This window comes from Strix aluco, chromosome 6, assembly GCF_031877795.1.
Source record: "Strix aluco isolate bStrAlu1 chromosome 6, bStrAlu1.hap1, whole genome shotgun sequence".
Lineage (NCBI taxonomy): Eukaryota > Metazoa > Chordata > Aves > Strigiformes > Strigidae > Strix > Strix aluco.
The window spans coordinates 22,188,105-22,209,607 of NC_133936.1; the positions used below are offsets into that span (position 1 = coordinate 22,188,105).

General features: G+C 37.3%; 1 protein-coding gene across 2 annotated transcripts in view; it reads right to left on the reverse strand.

The window, feature by feature from the left end:
• The window catches only part of STK39 (serine/threonine kinase 39), a 106,078-nt gene that overhangs the window by 14,679 nt on the left and 69,896 nt on the right, over nucleotides 1–21,503 (reverse strand). The window contains exons 14-15 of one of the 2 annotated variants that reach the window (XM_074829029.1): nucleotides 7,585–7,637; nucleotides 5,645–5,713 (exon numbers count right to left, since the gene is read on the reverse strand). In XM_074829029.1, the coding sequence (XP_074685130.1) occupies nucleotides 5,645–5,713; nucleotides 7,585–7,637 (122 nt within the window). The remainder of the gene's footprint in view (nucleotides 1–5,644; nucleotides 5,714–7,584; nucleotides 7,638–21,503) is intronic. The other variant, XM_074829028.1, reaches the window with a different exon arrangement.

The following is a 21,503-nucleotide window of genomic DNA, read 5'->3' on the forward strand; positions in this document are numbered from 1 at the left end:
CAGACCTATAAGGGCAGGGAATACACTTCAGGCCTAAGAGTTTATCACCTACTGTATCAGGCGAAACCCAAACTAATCCCACTAATAAACAGATGGATTTATTCCTCATTTACACAGTTAAGTAGGAAATGGTGGGCTGCATGCTAAAAAAAGGAACTTTCTTTCAAGGCAACTGCCAATTTACCTTTTATTTCTCGTAAAGTAACTAAAAATTATTATTTACATGATCATGGCTATAATATTAGCACACTTACTGTGACACATGAGTATGTTTTAAGAATAATTTGCACACTTGGAGAATTTCTTACGTCACATATTTATAGTTCTGCCACAAACACCATTACAGCAGCAGCAATTATCCACCTAACACAATATTGTTTTTTTCACCTTGAACCTCTAAGTTTCTACCACACTGAAAAAATCAGCAAGGTGGGAACTTGCACGAACCCAGCGAGTTTCACACAATATGCTTTCTCAAGTGCACCTTTTATGTACAACACATACAGATAAAATAACTTTGAAGGTGCAATTAGATGCAAAGCTTGATTACCTGCGGGTGTACCTCAAGCTTCCAAAATTCCCAGCAGTCTAGTCATTATGAGTCACCCTTCAATGCATTAGCTCTAAATGAGCCAGATGTGTTGAAATATTTAAGTCCTTAGTTAAACCCTGGGGATTTTAGAGATATTCTCCTATCTGTAATGCATGTGCATATCTTGCTAAAGAGATAAGAAGTTATGTGCACACATTGAAGGCACAAGAATTTCTACAAAATGCCTTAAAATACAGTCAGGTTTTCATTAAATCTGTAAATTTCCTTTCTGGATAATACATTAAAAAGCAAACACATAGTATTTAGTCTATCATTTGAAATTAATTGTTAGGGTCTTTAACAGGATTTTCTCATTACAAAGTTTATGGGTACACTGAGCTTTGGAACATATAAAAACATGATTCTTTTAACTAAAAATTCATAACTATTTTACTCAGTTTGAACCACAAGAATAAACAGACACATGAAAAAACAAAACTTCTAATAAATTCCCTCAAAGGTTACAAAGATCAGTGCATCTCAAAACATTACTGATACTAAATAACAAACCAATGCTGCTTTTAAATGGTAGTGCTACCCAAGTCACCTACCCATAGCAACATTACTGCTCTTTGAGGACATAAATTAATGCAGTATATTTTCTACTTGTGCAGTACTATCCCATTTTCTGATTACAGGAAGATGATAAGCCAGAATTAGCTGAACAAAAGGCATCACTTTCCATTTCAAAGATGATTAATCTAACAAGACAGCAAAGTAAACTAGATATAAGCAAATGCAGAGCCAAACCAAGGAAAGCAAAAGGATATTCACTGTGTAACTCTGTGGCTTTTCTATGAATTGGATTATCAGTGCCACTATGAGTTAAGATGTTGTTACAGACAGTATACCAACAAACTGGTTGGTTGGTTCTGCTGTTTCATCTTTCCATTTTAGTATGAAAGTACCTTTGACATCAGCAGACGTGGTACCATAAGACAGTCAGCTGTTTCAATTTGAAATGGTTTAATACTGTGATTAATTGGGAACCATACATATTACTTACTGTTTAACATCCCTTGAAATAATGTCATCCTGGATATGGTCAGATACACTTTCTCTGCACTTGTGGCCAAATAACCCATCCACAGCCATGACTTTTTTTCTTCTAGATGACAATTTAAGTCCAGTCTACTTACCACAATAACTGCACCAAATAAAAAGTCTATTACGTGCCTCACGCAGCCCCCCCCAAATAATCCAACCCCAAAACTCTTAGTCAAACTATTATGTATTCATATTTCTAAGAAAACATTCCCTATGTTGAAGAAACAGCTTGCTACTTTCAAAATATGATCTCATTTCAAAATATGATCTATTGGGTTTTCAGCTGGTTCTTCTAAACACATTAGGCATTTAAGCAGGAAGCTTTTGTTTTGACTGACTAAAAGCTGTTCCTCTGGTTACTAAGTGGATACCTGGATCTGGCTCCAACACCAAAGACATATATGCATTTATTAGTAGTTAATGTCTGGTATATTTAAAAGTGAAGGTACATTTTCCATGATGCTCAAGGTATTCACAGATACTTTTTGACAAAAATAACCTAAAGGTACATTAATAAAGTGAAGGGTAACTGCACATTTCTTGATGGCATGGATATCAAGGTTTTTATTTAGGCAGTATTCAGGAAGGGAAGTATTTTTTTTTAATATATACTGCAATTTAATAACTGCAAATACACCTTTAGGTTCTGAAATTTAAGAAAGCCTCTAGAAGATTAACTATAGCCTAAGGCTTCGCTGAAATTATATGCACATTGTATACACCAATGACATAGCATTGCAACTGTGTGATTTTCAACAGAACTGACTGTTGATATGATTTGAGTTTCCTTTATGGTATCAAAAATATAATAAAGCATTACTAGATGAATGTTTACTAGCTAATATACATATATTGCATATACACACACAGATATATTTCAACTCAAGATGTATTTTGAAAATATTCCACACCTTTCATATGATTTAACATCGCTATTTCAGTACTGCATAAAAATACCTTACCAGCTAGATACCAATGGCTACATATAAGCTCCAAGACTCATTCCCCTCTGCAAATGCAAACTCTAGTCTGCTTTTAAACAAAACTCTCTGCACTGATTCCCTTGATCTGGGGACCTCCTGCAAAACAATGCTACTGTCAATAAGAACAGAAACCAGCCAATTGCAGCCAGAATTGAACATGCAAGATGGGATTTTTGCTTCTCTGCAGAACAGGTAGCTGAACTTATTGCTTATCAGAATGGACGTCTTCCTGGGAAGCCTGGGTTAAGTGAAGCAAATCCGGCAAGCCTCAAAAGGTGAAGTATGTTGATGCTTCGCAGCAAATTCTGTAGAACCTACATGTCAGCTGATCCCCACTAACTGCTTCAGCTCACATATGCCATGACTGTACTTTCCACAACAGCTTTTGCTGACTCCTATTCAAGTGTCCTTTCAGAAAATCAGCTGTTAAGCCAACAAATTGTCGAGTTCAACGTAAGCACAAGTATTTTCCCCCTTCTTTTTTCTCCCAGCCTCTGCATGTTCCAAGATCCATTAAAAGAAACTACAGGAACAACTTTTATGAGACTATCTATCTCAGAACTTCATTTTCATTCATGTTATAGAGGCTGAATTTCTGCATGCTTCAGCTGAAAAGTGAAAGGTAATTTATCAGCTGCTTTCAATCTGGAAGCTAATGGAATCAGTTCTTCTGGTGAAGAAGGTTAACCAAGCTCTTCTATACTATTCCCCCTCTTCCTATATAGGAAGATTTTAAACCTTTTAATTTTGAGTGAACAAGGTGGCAAAATCATTTTACACAGAAAATTAATTTTGTAAGCAGATTTATCTTTTCAGCACCATCTGGTCTCTTACATGACCTACCGCTTTAAACTAAGGGAATGAAATATTTCTTAGGACTGCACTGCTACAGTGAAATTCTGAAATGTGAAATAATCTGCTTGCATGTAAGTTGTTTTATTCCATGCTCATACAACATTTAGCCAGTTTTCCCAAAGCAAATCACAAACGTATTCTAACTTAAGTCCAACTTTGGGGTTTTTTTTAAATTGAAAGTAAAATCACATTTAGCAGAACTTGTCTTTCAGTAAAGCATGAAATCTAAAGTCATTTTTTAGGAAGATAACTTGAAAACTTGAACAACTTCACAGGTGAAGCAGACACAAGTGAAAATTATAGTACAGTGTCATGCAAGAATTTGTGCCTGTGGAACTTGACGTAAGTTACAACATTACAGAAAAATGAACATACACACTGATTATAATTAATGAAACCTAATTTAAGGTCAATGCTTTCATTATATACAAGAAAATTTATTTCCTTACTTTAATAACACAGTAAAAAGATACACAGGAAAGAACAGAAGGGACATCATCATAGTACTAAAAAATCAAAGTCTGATGCAATTCAAAGCAGGAACTAAGCAAGGAAATAAACTTTTACTATTAACTAGACCATATCTCTAATCAAGCCTGCTAAGGAAAACCTTATTTATTTAAATATTCGTGCTTCTCCAGGGACAAAAGTCCCATCACTAAAGCCATGAGGGGTATCTGTCTTCATTTGCCCTTCCCCCATCACTCCCTCTGAAAGATAACTAATCCCATTCACCGTGCCATTTCCATAGAAGTACTGGCATTTTGCATTGGAAGAGAGCTTTGCAGCAAAAGGAAAAGGGGTCTCACTGGGTCCTAGCAGGACTTGCACTGTAGCATCGGCAGCTGTGACTGACTTCTGTGCAACACAGAGTGCCAGCTGACTGCCAGACAGGTGGGATAACCAACAGATAACAGTTCTTCTCTTAGCCAGGAAAAAAAAAAAAAGTTATTTCTAAATGAAGTAAGGTATCTTGTGGCAATGAAAATTCTAACAAAAATATCATCAGCAGTATGGTAGTAACATTTTTCATACTGGATGTTTAAAAGGCAACAAACTAAGGCCAAACTACCCCTCTCGCCCAAACCCTTATAATAACAGTACAATAGAATTGGCTTTAAGAGAAGAGTGCATGCTAGCCTGGACCATCTGCAAACCTCCCCTAGATACTTCTTTAGAAATTAAAATAAAAGCATAGGTAAGGCTTTTGTTTCTTAGATGAGCTAGAATCAACCTGTATTCTGAACATACAAAAGAAAAAAAGTATTGGCTTCTCTCTGAAACACTTCAGCTACCCTACAAATGCACTGAGAATGTATTTAGTTAATCTTCCAGGCAAGTCACATGAACTTACAGATTTGTAAAACACTTTCCATACCACTGAGTTTGGTAATGACATCTGAACCAATTGATATGAACTTCTTTGACTGCAACACAAAGACTGATTTGCTAGTATTCCTCAATTCAGTTCTCAGGCATCTAGCATCTACTAGCCTCCCCTCTGATTTTGGTAACTATGTATCTACTGGTCTTGAGCAACCAGAAGAAAAGAAGGATCTGCAGGGAAATAAGCACTTCCAAATTAAACATCTTTGTCAGGCACTGAATTTCATTTTTTAAAAAAATTTAAAAATTACTGAAGCACAGAATAGAAAAATAGAGAAATATATTTCCTCTCAGAAGCCAGAAAATATTTCTGGGTTTTTTTTGTTGTTTTGTTTTGGGTTTTTTACCATAGAAATAATCTCCAGGTGCAATTTCCATAGATCCTAAACTCTGGCTCGCTTCTAGTTCCATGAACCCAAGCAGAACACTTACTAACTTCAGAGCTGCCAAAGCATACTTTGCAAAATCCTACTAAAAAATCATTTTATTGTTAAACAAAAAAAAAAAAGTTAGCACAAAAATGATGAATCATTGAATTGTAAATAATCCTTCAGGAGATCTACATTATATCATGCCTCTCAGACCACTGAAGAGTTCTGACTTCCAAAAGCAATCCTTGGACTGGTATCAAAATTGGCTAGTTGATTGAACTATGCACACATGAGAGCAAAATTAGGACAAAAAGGATTTTGTGAAAATCAGCATTAGAGAAAACATTTTTCACATCCATTTAACACAAACTTGTCACAAGAGCGTAATTGCAAACAAAAATGTAATTTACCTATAACTACATCATGGCCATCAACCAGGCCTGCAGAGAACAGCTCCTGAGAAACGCCATCTGCTGTGTCTGTCCAAAAGGTGAAATGAATAAGTATGAGAGCCCACAAAAACAACAAAAAGTATCAGTCATCCAATGCAATTTAACAAAAATATATTTTAGTTCCAAAACACCCATGGAGGCAGGCTTGAATTCAAAATTATCTTTAATTAGGAGGAAAAAAAGATAATTATCTTATCAGCCTCTGCACAGCAAATCGCATGAAGTGATGATTTGATACATTGCAAACCCCCTACAGACCTTTCCTGGCCACTAGCATTTCTCCTTGATTATCTAACTACATACCACTACCCAGTTTACAAGTTCAGTATTTTCATAACCATGAAAATAAACTGTTTTATTGTGGTTTTCACTGTTTTCTTTATCCCCTCCATTGTTCTGGGTATCTAGACAAAGACATGCTATATGGGCTTTCTTGTTTGTTACCAGCGGGGCAAAGGAGTTACATGAACAGTCATTACTTTGAGCTTTAGGCTTAAAATAGCTTTTAAGTACTGTGACCCAGGAAATTCAGAGCTTTGGATCAATTTTCTATCAGTTGTTGTACCTGAGTGGGTTGGTCCTGGTTAAAGGCTTTAGAAGGCTTAGAGGTAAGTAGGAGGAAAACAGCAGGAACAAGCCTAAATTCCAGCTAAGTCTCAACTGTAATATGGCCTCAAAACCAAATATCTGCATGGAGCGCATGCTTTGAGGCAGTTACACAAAGTTGCATCATTTCCTCAAGAAACACACACAGGTGAAAACAACATAGCGAGCTAGTTGCCATTTCTGGAGAGCTCTGAAGATGAGAATCATAGCCACCTTCTGGCTGCCTCAGTGACCGACTACTACGAACAGTCCCGGTATGGCATATCCTCTATTTTTTGACCAAGTAAAAATTCTCAAATGGCTTATGTAACTGCTTAGAGAGTATTTAAGTAATTCTTTTGACAAGTGACTAAACCAGGATGCTCTGTGCCCAATTAAGTAAGAGATCTCTTTCATTATTACCCATTGCCAATGCAGGTAAGACAACGGAGAGTATAACCATACACAGTACTACTGCACATGAAAGATACTATAATTTACAGGAAAAGAGACACCTCTTCTAATCTGGGATCATTTTTAGGTGGAAGCTCTTTGAAGGCTATTCTAAATATAGTGAATACTGACATCTGAGAAATACGAAATGTGTTCACAGTTCAAAGGGTTGCTATTTAACAAGGATGATACGTTCTTACTCAACGTACCAGTCTCCTGTGCATTTTATCCCAGTAATATTTGGTTTTCCTCAAATAGAATTAACTTTACAAGTTCTTACAACTCTTAGCACTGGACAGTCAATACAGTTCTACAAGCATGCAGTAGAGTTTAAAGTTTCAATGCCAGAATTTCGTTCTGGTGACGATAACAAAGCTAGAAGTGTAACTCAACTTTCAGTTGAAGACAGCATTTGAAAAACGGTGTGCATTTCATACTTGTTAACACAACTTCTTTTATTACAAAGGGGAAAGAAACTTAAATATTACCACCATCACCACAAACACTTTTATGGCTACTATATTCTGTTTCCTATAATGTTTTCCAAATGTGAAAATGGAAATTCCAAAGCTGTAAATATTGCTATGCAAGATCTTATATACCACATAGATCACTTCAGTAAGACATGAAATTGATAAAGTATACTGTGGATCAAGACTTCTAATGTACACTATATATTATGGAACCTTGTCACTATAATTTACATACATCTGCTATTCTTGTTCAAGTGAAGTTCAATATAAAGCTCTGCACAGTAGGAAACATTCCAGAGAAGTAGTTTGTGTTAACCATAAGCAGTAATCAATTTCTGAAATACTTTTTTGAGCAGTAAGAGAATAATTCAATTGAAGGAGCCTTACCTCTGCCTGGAGTAAACTCAAACCGTATGTCATTAAGTTCCTTCCTGGAGTTCCTGAAAAACATTCAGTGTATACATTAAAATGTAATGAAGAACTGAACAACTATTCAGTTCCTACACCCAAAGAATACCTCTGGCATTGACAACTGCATTTTGTTTTCCTCAACTTGAAAAACACTGCTCTCCCAAAGCACCCAGACTGGAGAGACTCCACTGCATTTTCATGGCAGTATTTTGGGGAAAACCAACAGAAATATACGCTTAAGCTGAAAAATGCCTTTGGTAACCTAAAGGATAAAATAAGGTCCTCTGAAAAATATTTTCCTTTTCATCTTCAAAAGACACTCTGCTATACTGACTACTAGTTCAACATAGTCTGAATCATATGTATTACCCCTTCTCCTCCAGGAGTAACAATATTTTCACTTAGACTTAAAGCTCCTTATCTGAGATCACATGTACACAGAGATGTTCGTTTAAAAGACAAAGTATCTAGCAAACATTACATGCTGAAAAGCAGTGTTTGATGCACCGTGTTTATAAAGCTGTTTTGAAATGAGTAACTTCTTTCACTGACCACTATTGTCTCAGCAGCGAGGTTGTATATACACATAAAATAAGCAGCAGAGTATGAAAGTCAGAGGTTTTCTGCCTTCCTGTTTGCCATGAGGAATGCTTTAACCAGTTCAGTGTACAACACAGTCATAAGGGACTTAATACCTATGTTAAAGAATTCCTTTACAGTCTCACACTATGCTTCAAAACCCTTCCTTGCACATTTCCAGCTTCAGTTTTAGTTACTAATTTCTACCATCAATAAAACATTAGCCCCTTTGCAAAACAGACGTCCATCTCATTTTTGGAAATGGCAAGCCAACTGAGCATAGGGATGAACTTAATTGCTGTAGCACACTCCTTTTCCAATGAATAGCTCAATCCACTTGAAAAGCTAATAGCAACAGAACGTGTTTTGTAGTCCATTATTCTCCTCCTCAGCAAGGAAACTGTATGCAAGCTCATATTTCAGCGTATCAGGACATGAAGTCTTGCTGTGGGAAAACTAAATCCAACAGGCAGGCATACTCAGCTGTGACTTACAGCTATTATCACTTGCTAAACACTTATAAAAATATTACAGAGTCAAAACACAACAACATGCAGGAACTCAAAAACCAAAATGATTGGCAACACAGACAAAAGCAAGATAGCAAACCCTGAAAAATAAGCATGCCACATGCAGTGCTTAAAATGAAAAGTACTCATTTACTGAATATACTGAATGCTTCAAAGCTGAAGGAGTTTGAGATTCCCAAAATTCTATTTTAAATAAGGAACTATGGAAGTTTAAGATCACTAATACAAAGCTGCAGATAATGTAGCTAGCCAGGTACAGATTTATGAGGCTTATTCACTTCTGTTGTAGAAATCTGCTGCCATTATATGGAATATTGAACTGTCTATTTTTATTCAACAGAGAATTAGTATGAATTACAGTTCTCTCCTTTTTTCCCCCTTCCCAGAAAAACCTGGATGTCTTCCTGCTTTAAAAAAAAAACAAAAAACAAAAAAAACAAACCAAAAACCTTTAAAAAAAAAAAATCAACATATGACCCATCTCTGAGTTCCCTTTCGACAATCTGCTTCCCTTTGCTGAAATTTATTGTATCTAATAAGCTTGTTAAAACTGCCGTTTTCCAAAAATGGGAAGTTGCACAGAAATTTAGCATTCTTCTTAAATGAGTTATGTTTTGACAGGATGTGGGATGCAGCTCAGACTTAGATACTCATTTCCTGCACACACTTTTGAAGCAGCAAATCAAGGGAATAAAAACTTTATCTCACACTTTTGTAGAGGTAAACCAGAAAGTTTTGCTTCTCATTAGCAGCTATACTGAATTGCTCCAGCCTGCCTATTTTTTTCCACTGAGTCAAACACTAAAATCAGCTCAGAAGTAATTCTGTAGATCTTGCACTCTTACAGTTATCTAGTAATAAAGTAACTTTAGGCTCTTAGATTATATCTTTCCACAGACCTCACATAAGTAGAACATCTACCATATAAAAAGGCAGTAAGTAATTATGAACTTTCATTAAAATTACCAGCTTTCTAACAGACTGATACAGCTATGTGAAAGACCAGCTGCCCCTGAAACAGACTCTTTTCTCAAACAGGATGTAAATGGGGTGTAATTTACTTTGTCTCCAAATTGCAGAATGTCCCAAATAGAAAGTTAATGAGTCAAATCAATTTAAGTGAAAGTGAAAATTCAAGGAAGGTTGATATGTACTCAGCCATCCAACTTTGCTATCTGGAACTGTTACACTCTGAACTGTTTTGAACTTAGGACGCTGCTGCTTTCTCTTTAATGGTACACTACTCTTCAGGAAAGCAAAACAAAGGAAGTTTGGGAAGATTAATTTGCTAGAAGCCTGTAAGTGCTTTTGCTTATGGTTCCATTACCTTCCAGACATTTACTGATTTCCATAAATTATTTATGCCATTATATATTCCACCAAATAGAAGATGCACTCGAGTTCTGCCCTAAAAGCTGCTCACGCTCTTCTCCTGTCTTCAGACACTTCTCTGGTGCTAGTCAGTGTCACTGTTACTGCAAATAGTTTGTTAGTTCCCTTGATACACTTTAGTGACAACTGTTTGGATTTGTTGATTTATTTGTAGGCAGAGTTTCCAAACAGAGTTTCATTTGTTCCACTGGAATTCCTTTTTAGTTACATTCATTACACTCTTATCATGCAGCAGCACACACAGACTTTATTTCTGCTAAATAGAAATAGGATTTGAAGAAAGGCACTTAGTATCTTTGTGATTAATAATTTTATCTTTTTCATCCTTTCTTAATGGTCCCTAGTTTCTCTAATGCATTTGTAAAAAGTTATTTCTATTTTACCATGCAAACTCAGACCTTTTTGCCATCTCTTATAAAACCTCTTATTTCCTTCTTGCTCTGTGCCATTACAGACTAATATACCTTGATTATCATGGATAAAAACATCCCATCTCTTTCAAAAAGCAGTAAATTTTAAATACTTTTGTAGACCAATGCAGTTTATTAATTTCCTGCAGGTTGTTTTTCATTATGCAGTCACCTCCAACAGGAGGAATTCCTCAGAACTGCTTTGAATAAGGGTGACACCAAAGCATGTTATGCTAAGATGTTTTCAGACATCTTTCTTGCAAAGTAGTTTCAGAATTTAAAACTTTACACTTTATGAAAGCATATTTTGCCAACTATTTGCAGAACAATGCAAATATTTACAAAAATCGGGATTAGAGAGTAAACACATTATGCATCTGTTCAGATTGACATGGTTCTACTGAAGAAATCCTGAAACATGAAAGAGATTTCAAGCATTCACATTTAAAGACAAAGCCTTCCAAATAATTACCTAACGATAGCGTAATTCCTGCTATAGTCAATTAGCTATGTTCCACACGCTTGACAAAAGATCTACATTGTTGAATTAAAATAGGTAATCGTGTTTGTGTAATGATGCAACTGTAAATTGGAGACATTAAATGTCATTTCTTTTGTCCTTAAATGCAGAATGTCTATCTGAGATTCAAGAAAATTAGATGTTTTGGAATTAAACTTAAAGTCTAAATCATGCTGGGATAGCTTTATATGTATCAAGCAGTAGAATTTCATTCTTTTTCACTAGTGCTTTTTTTGTTTTCCACAAATTTATCTACCACTTCTTATGCAGAGTTACCTGAAACATCAACTTCTATTTCCCACAAGCTTCAGCATCTTCCATATAGCCCTTAAGGAGAGTGTATTCCTGGATGAAATGCACCTTACCATAACTAAGTAACTGTATATTCTTTCTTCCCAAAATAAGAAAAAAATTCTCAGATAAGGTAAACCAAAAGAAGAGAGTATGCAAGTGTGTAAGAACACACAGGTTTTGTCTCTGCATCGCTTGATGAATTTTCAGACTTCAGCTACTCAATAATCACGCATGGTTTACAAAGACTGATATACAGAGCTGAGTGCCCAAGAACACAGGTGATAACAGAATGGTAATCAACAAAGCTGACTTGTGAAACAGTACAGACTACATATCCATCACATGGAAACTGCATCATTTATGGCTTTTGATTAATTACAGCAGAAGCAAGATTCCCTGATTTTTTTCATTCTCTTCTTTCAGATGGAGTTAGAAACCATAAATCACAGGCACTTTCCCTCACCACCTCCATTACTATGTCATATAGACAGCAAGCACTGTCTAGACTGTACTACAGGCAGTGTAGATATCCATGTTTCCAACCAATGATCACTTACTTCTACTGGCATTTCACAAATACATCCCCTTCCATGAAACTTTATTTTCTTAATCAAATGCTACTTTTTAATTCAACTGTTTAATCATCCTTTCCTATCCCTCCAATGGAAAAGCAATCCAAAAATCTTAGTTCTCATCATCTTCGTTCTTGTTCACTTGCATATGTAAAAGTACATTGCTCTCCACCAACGTTACCGATCTTGGATGCTAGCCATTCTTTTCCTTAGTATATCATTTTTCTGTATTATGGTTATCCAGTCCTAACAAGGCACAGGAATATTCTCTACCATTTCTATGGACTGATGAGTGGAAGCAACAAAAGACAGACCTCTTGTGGAGCTCCAAGTATTCACTATTAGCCCATTTCCTCGCTACAGAACCTATTTTAACAGACTGCTGTTATACAGATGCTGAAGCTCTGGCCTGGGGCACATTCTACCTTCTCTTTCACTTATTTTTCCATATTTCTGCATGATTAAAATTAAATATATATATTCTATATATATGAAAGAAGAGATCTTTATCTATATCCATCCATCTCTATATATCTTTTATCTATATAGATATATATAGATGTAAGAAGGAAGATGTATCTGTATGTCCTCTTTTTCCTGAGCTCCAGCTGAACTTGGAGGACATCACCAGTCAAGAAGAAAGTGTGAACATTAAAAAAACAAACAAACAAACAACACACACACCCCACCCCCCAAAAAAACCCCCCACCAAACTATGAAAAACCAAATGCTATGCTTTATGGTATGGTCAACAAAACACAAGCTCTGCCCAAGCAAGGGTCCTTGGTTTGCCCACATGGGAAGGCAGTTAAGAGGCCAGAGCAGCTGCATCATTTGCTGCCTCGTGAAAGGGACGCTCCCTGCACTTTCAGGGCCTGACCAGCATGGAGGAGGGCCATGGTCCAGTTAACCAAATCATAAGCAAGTAAGCACTCTCAGAAGAAAATCAGAAGATCGCTTATTTCTTCCATCCTCTTTTCAGATCCTGACTAGTTTTAACTCAACAACAGAACTGATCTACATGTTAAAAAATCTGCATCAAGTGTGTGCTCCCTAAAATTGAGAAGTGTGTCCATGGCTAGTCTTGTGAAACCCTAACAACTCTGGCTAGTGGAAGTGACAACAGCAGAATACATATTCTTCTCTGGAACCAGAAATAAATTAGTCTTCAGCTAAAACTGTGCGAACTTTATTATGAATGGCACCACAACACATGGTGCCACATGGCACCCTTCACCAACCAGCCTTTCCCCTCCCCATACTCCTACAGGCCCTATTCCCTCCAGACAGAATTTCCCCCACCATCAGGGATCAGTGACACTGGCCAAGTCTAAGTCAGCGTGCTTTAACAAAAAACACACACTGAAAATAAACATCACACTTGTACAAAATTTAGGTCTCCACAGATGCTCCTCCCTTTCAAAATCTGAACGGCATTGAAACTACCACAAAAGCAAACTAAGTTAGAATGGGAAAAAAAAGACAGCATAGCTTAAGCAAGGGCAAGCAGTATGGTATTTGCAGTTGCTTGTATAATTAAAACCACAAAAGCATTTAAATGACTTGCTCATTTAGGCTGCAGAGAAAGCAGTAGTTCACATCAAAATGGAGTAGACTAATCAGAGTGATAGGTAGGTTGTACATCCTAGAGCGGTATTCATCCAATTTTCATTCTACATCTCTCGGGCAAGATATTTGTGTGTACAGTGCAAGAAATATAATTGAGGGGAAAACACAGAAGATTAGGGGTTTTAGGTCTTTTTTAAATAAATTTTGCTTACATTTTTTTTCCTTGCTATTCAAATGCTGGAGAGACAAGTGTTAGTTGGCCACACCAAATTCGAAAGGGCATCTTCCGTCTCACAGTAACTTGGCACCCATTTCTCACTTTCACATGCTTAAAGCATAATGCACAAGTTAAACATGGTTCCCTTTGTGACCTAGCTTTTAGAGCATTAGTTTATTCCACAAATGTGTTTTTCAGTCAATGCCCTGTATTACACATGGAGAAAAGCGGTCATAGTAGCAATGAAAGAGATGGAGACAGCACCACTCCATGAAAACAACTGTGAGTTTACTTTCTCAGTGGGCAATAATTTGCTGGGGGTTTTTTGGGTGGTGGGTTTTGTTGGGTTTTTTTGGTTTGGGGTTTGGTTTGGGTTTTTTTTAATTACAGCAGAATTTACTTTGTGACAAGCTATAGAGCTTGATTCAACAAAAATCCTGATTAAGTGTTGCAGTATCCCTTTTTAAGTATTGTCTATTAAATAGCTGCACTTAAGATATGTAGTACCTGTTTCTAATCTCAATTTTGATTAATTAAAACTTTGTTTCAACCGTATTTACAGAACACAATTAATATACACAAAACAGTGAAATGCAAACTGGCACTTTACTTGCAGTATTGCAGAGAGGATGTGGGAGCAGAATCTTTGAAGGTGAATGTATCCATTGGTCCCAAATTCGAGGTTTGGCCTGGCATCTACATCTTCTATCCCTTTACTTTCCTTGCCTTACAATTTTCATATGGTTCAGCTGTGGGAATTTATCCATTCAGCTAGGGCAAGGAAAGCAAGAACCCCCTCCTACCCCTACAAAAATCACAGCTCAGTGTTTCCATGCCCCCTCCCACTTTTTTTTTTTTTTTCTTCATCTGAAGTCATGGTACCTTGCATGCAGCAGAACCAAAACAATAATAAGACGAAGTCTGTTTATTAAAGCAATTTTGTGAATCAAAACTTGAAAGCTCCTGTAGGATCACATAAACACAACAGAAGAGAGCATTTACTGTAAAGAAGCATTAGCCTCCTGAGGATTCATCACACGTTTATGTAAATCCCTTTCTCTTTAACAATTCCATGCTCAGTTGTCGTTTACTGATCAATATCCAGGCTCCTCTCTTACATGCTATCATACTATCAAAAGCAGATCATGTCTGTTCAGCACTGTGGACAGAGGTGATTCTTCTCAACTTATTTTTAATGACTTCAGGTCAATTCTAGATTAAATGGAAGGGCATTTCTGTTAACTTCTAGTAGGAGCAAAATGGTTTGAAGTCTGCTCTGCTTCCACATTGCCACCAAGTAGAATGGGACTAAAATTCTCTATATTAGTAAAACGTAGTCCTGAAATATACAGTTCTTTAAAACTTTATGATTTAATTCAGTGGTTCTGCAAAAACTCCATGGATTTAAAACTTATCCCCCTCCATATACATTACTGAAAGAAGGAAACATGTTTAGCGTATGATGATTTAAGATCGAGTTAGACTAAAAAGTTAAATATTCAAAACTGCCACTACCATTTAATCTTTATATGTTCTTAGGTAAAGAGCAGATCCCTTAAAATGATGCAACACACTTGTTAGTCACTATACTTCAAGCAGCAGCAGCAATACTAATGGCAAAATAGCCAAATGATGCTTTCAAGACTAAGAAACAGTCAATGTCCAATGAAACACTGTCATCTGGCTGTTAAACTGTTGGAATGAGACAGCAGTACCTGTTAAAAGATTTACCATGTGTATGCCATCTACTGTACAGTAAAGGCAAGTGTACATTACAAAAAGCAGCCACCAAGTGAATTGTTATGGTCACAATTAGATCAGCTGAGAACACTCCAGGGTAGCTGACAGCTCCTCCAGCAGGAAAGGACTTTATAACAGTTCTATCCATAGCTGAACTGTCTCAAGTTGCTTAAGACTTAAAAGAAATTAGAGTGTTTTCAATGCAGTAAAAATGGATGGGATATGACAGTAAAACTAAGAAAATGCACAAGTTGTGCAATAGAAGAAACACAAGAAAACTAGCTGATACACACAAGTACCACCAGGCAAGTCTGCAAAACCGTGTTTATCATTTTAGAAGTGACATATGAACACTAAGTCCTTCCCCTCCATCCTCTGGTTTACAGCCCAAGTCTTCATTCGTTGACATAGAAGCATTAGAACTAGAGATATTTCAGATATATATATATACCTAAATGTGCTTTTAAATAGGGTCTTCTCTCTTTCTGCCACTGCTGATGCCAGAAGCTAAATCAAAAGAATGTTACAAGCCCTTCCATTTTTTTTCCTTGTTATATTCATTCCCAGGTAAGTCAAACATCAAACTCTGGAACAAACAGTATTTTTCCTACCTCAATTCTCAGGGATGCATTTCTCTGTATAGGCAGTGAAAAGTATATTCACTTGCATCATCTCTTCTAAGGCTCACACTTCCTACCTGCTCTCATGTATCGGTAGGTGGAAACAACTTAGGCAAAGAGCTATCAGTTTTGTTGCTGCAGGGAGGGCAATAGTAATCATAAGGTTTTTCCTTAAAATTATTCCTGAATGACAACAAAAGGTCTTTTTAAAAAGCAGAGGTAAAGATTCAACTTGTGAAAAGCATCAATATTTTTAACAAGTACTTGAAATACAATGAAGAGCAGTACACAGTGATGTGATACTGAGAACTTGTTAATGTGGTAGAAGCTCAATACTTGGTCAAAACTAGAACTGATCTAAAACTGACCAATAATGTTAAAAAACAATGACCCTGAAGTATTCAGTGGGAGCATTTCAATAACAAAGATGACAAGTGCCATGCACATAATTTGATCACTTTGTTAAACATTACAGCACACTGTGATTATAGTTGCCTTGCATGGATTTGCCAACAGTTTAACTTTCCCCCTCCAAGTATACCTCTGAAAGATCTCTGTGTTTCTTGACACCAAACATTATTGATCAGCGCACAGTTTAAGGAAGTCAAACCTGTATTAGCTGCATGACTGAAGCAATACAGCATCTGCCTGACTGATAAGAGATACCAGAGCATCTAACAGATTAAACACATGAAGGCTTACTTTGTATGCCTCTGCATGCCTGGTGCACAAGAAGAGAGATCATAACCTGTTAGTCCAGTGACAAATTCCCCAAATACAGTGTTGTAAAATGGCCACACTGCTTGAAGCAAAATTTCAGTTCTTTAAATCAGAAAGTATGAAAGGCAGATCATTGCCAGGAGGCTAGAGGTACTTCAGAATAGAGCTCTAGAAAAGTGATTTCGTTTATGAAATCAAGACAAAAGACTTGCAGCAAGTTCTACAGGAATATGTATTTTCTTTAATAGAGATGTGTAAGTCCCCAGTGCACAAAACAGGCTTTGAGGGAAGGCTCCGAGAAACCTTTTGCCTTATCCAAACCAAACAGTGTTTTAAATATATTGAATCAAAAACTCCCTGGATGTGTGCATACTTTTAATGCCATTGGCTCAGAGTTTTTCACTCCTGCTGATCTATCAGTACATTACCACCACAACCAAAGGAGACTTGTAAGTAAACCAGAAAGACATCTGAGTTGCCATAAAATTATAACAATCACAGAATCATCTAGGTTGGAAAAGACCTTGAAGAGCATCTAGTCCAACCATTAACCCAACATTGACAGTTCCCAACTACACCATATCCCTCAGTGCTATGTCAGCCCGACTCTTAAAACACCTCCAGGGATGGGGACTCCACCACCTCCCTGGGCAGCCCATTCCAATGCCTAACAACCCGTTCTGTAAAGAAATGCTTCCTAATATCCAGTCTAAACCTTCCCTGGTGCAACTTGAGGCCATTCCCTCTTGTCCTATCGCTTGTTACTTGGTTAAAGAGACTCATCCCCAGCTCTCTGCAACCTCCTTTCAGGTAGTTGTAGAGGGTGATGAGGTCACCCCTCAGCCTCCTCTTCTCCAGACTAAACAACTCCAGTTACCTCAGCTGCTCCTCCTAAGACTTGTCTTCCAGACCCTTCACCAGCTTCGTTGCCCTTCTTTGGACACGCTCAAGTAATTCAATGTCCTTTTTGAAGTGAGGGGCTCAAAACTGAATGCAGTCATTGAGGTGCGGCCTCACCAGTGCCGAGTACAGAGGTAAGATCCCTTCCCTGTCCCTGCTGGCCATGCTATTTCTGATGCAAGCCAGGATACCATTGGCCTTCTTGGCCACCTAGGCACACTGCTGGCTCATGTTCAGCCGGCTGTCAATCAACACCCCCAGGTCCCTCTCTGACTGGCAGCTCTCCAGCCACTCCTCCCCAAGCCTATAGCACTGCTGGGGGTTGTTGTGGCCAAAGTGCAGCACCCGGCATTTGGCCTTATTGAAACTCCTACAGTTGGCCTTAGTCCATCGCTCCAGCCTGTCCAGGTCTCTCTGCAGAGCCTCCCTACCCTCGAGCCGATCAACACTCCCACCCAACTTGGTGTCGTCTGCAAACTTACTGAGGGGGCACTCGATCCCCTCGTCTAGATCATCAATAAAGATGTTAAACAGGAGTGGCCCCAAAACCGAGCCCTGGGGGACACCACTCGTGACCAGCCGCCAAATGGATTTAACTCCATTCACCACAACTCTTTGGGCCCGGCCATCCAGCTCGTTTTTTACCCAGTGAAACGTATGCCCATCATCCGTCTAAAATCATGGAGCCCAACTAGCTAATCAAGAAGAGTGGGAAGAACAGCAAAAAGTCTAAGCTTTGTTTTAAAATCTTCAAAGGTTTCATCTAGTTTTTCTGCCATTGGCCAAGCTTTCTCAAAAGTAGCTTTACAATAAATAGCCTTCACTAGCAAAGCCTGCTCATATGTTAAATTCTTGTCCCCCCTGTGTTCCTGTGCACCTCTTGTGGCCGTTCACTGGCCCCACTACAGCAGCAATGACAATTGCTTTGTGCAGCAAAACAGGATCAATGAAATGAGTTCAGTTAAAATTTTGCCTTCCCCGCAAAAATACCAGACATCACAAACCAACCAACCAAAACCTGACTGCTTTACAGTGACCTGCTACAGTCCCAGAAACACCCCTACCAGTGCAAAGTGGAAAGACAGAGAATCAGAACACTAAGTGGGAACAAGCAGCCAACACAGACAAAATTATTTAAAATGGTTTCAACCCCACCACATGTGCTATGTCACCACATTCATAGACAACTCTAAAGCAGATGGATGAAGATGAAACAGTGTGGCTTCTCAAGGTAAATGCGATGTCTTTATAACTATTAGAAAAATACCTGATTAGAATTAAATTTTGAATTACCAAAATATAAGCCATATTACAGTTGACCATTAACATACATGCCATTAATAATACAAATAAAATTACTTTTAACTCTGAGGTCAATCAAGCTTTAAATTATTTCCTTTAACATAAAGGTGGTTGGGCGTGGTGTTTGTTGTTTTTTGTTCCCCCTCTTTCTTTTGTAAATAATACAATAAAAAGTCAGAATGGAATAAAAGAGCTCTAGTGATTTTAAAATTTCAGTATCAGCAACATCCCCAAATGCAATTGCCTGCATAATTTAAAGCCACAGCTGTGCAGGTTAAATGCCTAATTCCTCATCATCTAAATATTTAGACATGCAAATCTTCTTGATAACCAGAATTTAATAAGCAGAAGCAATATATTGATTCCTTGGCTCAATAATTATCAATTCTACATACAAAAGTTCTTTTGATAAACAAATATACCAGCTCTCTATTAAATAAGTGATGGTATAGAAATTGCATGTGGAATTATTTAAGTTGTAATTAAAATAAATTTTTTAATGTTTTATTTTCAGTAAAAATACAGCAAGGCATGTCCTTAAGTAGTGAACAAGAAATGCATAATTTACCATTTTTAAAGAGCAAGCTTTGAAGAAAATAACATAGAGGTACAAATGGAAAGTAGGATTAGAATCAATAGTTTAATCAAGGGTTCCTGCTTACTGATTTCAATCATGATATAATCCTGATTAAACAAGGTTATTTAAATGAAGTCTCCATGCTGTGAAAATAAAATTCAGTTCAGTAACCATGTTCCCACACCTCCACAATTCCCAGGGCAAAGCTTTAGATGTGATGGCAAAATAAAATATAGGACAGTGCTCAATACTGTAATCACAGGTACATTTATTTCAAGTATTCTACAAATGGCTTTGTTTATGATGGTTGTTACTGGATCAATTCCCAGCCTATAGAGAAGTTCTGTTACTTTCCAGTTGTAAATCCACCACACAGCTGGGAGTTTGTTTGTGGATTTTGTCATTAAATACACTGCAGAAGAGAAGACACTCTATATAGCAAAAATGATGAGAAATACCTGTCCTTGGTGAAGGATACATATCAGCCCCACTTAGAAAAGAGACTGGAATGATAAGAGTTTTTTAAGATACCAAAAAACTGGAAGAAAAAGATAAAAAGATAACTGAGAACTCTGGGTTACAGTACTGAGCCAATTATCAAACTCATTCCACCTCTATCCAGAACACATTTCGGGGTTTGCTTGTTTATAAGGTGAGGTTTATTTCTCCTAAAAATCTAAGCCTCAAACTTAAATATTTACAACATTAGGAGCAGCTCTACTAGGTACCTCCAGCCAAGTACTTTTTTTCTGTAACTTTACATGTAATGAACTTTGTAAGAAAGAGGTCAAAAAAACAGGCCTACATGAAAGCAGGAAGATGAGCACTTGAGCTTCAGCTCAGACTAGGGAGTGATATCTTACTGGCTATGCCCTGGCACGCAGAGGAAATCACATTTTACTTACGTCCTAACAACTCTTCTGCTGTAGTGTGGCATAGGCAACTGCCTGCTACTAGCTACTCCTTGGACTCATCATTCTGAATTGTATCTGTCTGTCCAGCTCCCCGGAATATATATTCCTCAAAGGATCAAATGACACACAGTTTCAAAATGTGATAAACCAGCTATATTAGCTGAAGAAATTTTTTTGTAATAAATGCAGACACGCACATATGTTTATCTGTAAGTAACACTATCACAGTGCCATTACATACAATTCTGCCTTAGCATTTTCTCTACATGCTATTTTAAATAAGATACACAGTAATATAACAGAAGCATCTCACTTGCCAGTGCATCAAGTAAAAATTTTCCATTCGCCCCTTTTGTTCTTCAACAGGCTTAATTCATCTAGTGCACAGGAACTGTATTAAATTAGGTCCTGGGACATTCCAAATTACCATCAGTAAATTATCTTCCTGTCATAGGAGCTAATTTAACCATCTTAGATTGCTTCAGATAATTTGCAATTCTTAACTATTAACCATTAACAAGTCTCCTAATTTAACATGAAATGTCTCTGTTATTAATCTAAATAGTCAAACTCTCTGACAGTGACCTTCCTAAATCTGTAACTGTAACAGCTTGGTGGTTAAACTGGAAATTTCAGATCAAGGGTGATAATTCCTCCCCACCCCCTTTCCCCAGTGGTATGAACAGTCCCATCAGAGGGCTAAATCACAGACAATTGCCTTAAAACTCTCTTTGCAGAGTTCCTGCCAGGGTCCACTGCCAAGACATGGTATGCACAGCCTCACAGGAGAAAATCTAGGTTACAGATTTCATTCCTCCTCACTCTCAAATTCCTCTGTGAGGCTGAGGATACAGAAGCACCAGCATTTCAACATAACGATTGCTCAGAAAGTCTGGGTCATAGTTACACACCATGGCAACAGATCAAGCAACAACTGACAACCACTATTTCCAGTTCATTGCAAAAATCAAGCACAATCTCTTAATTAAACTTGAGTTTTAAAATACTAATGGTCAAGTATTTAATACTAGAGCCTTTC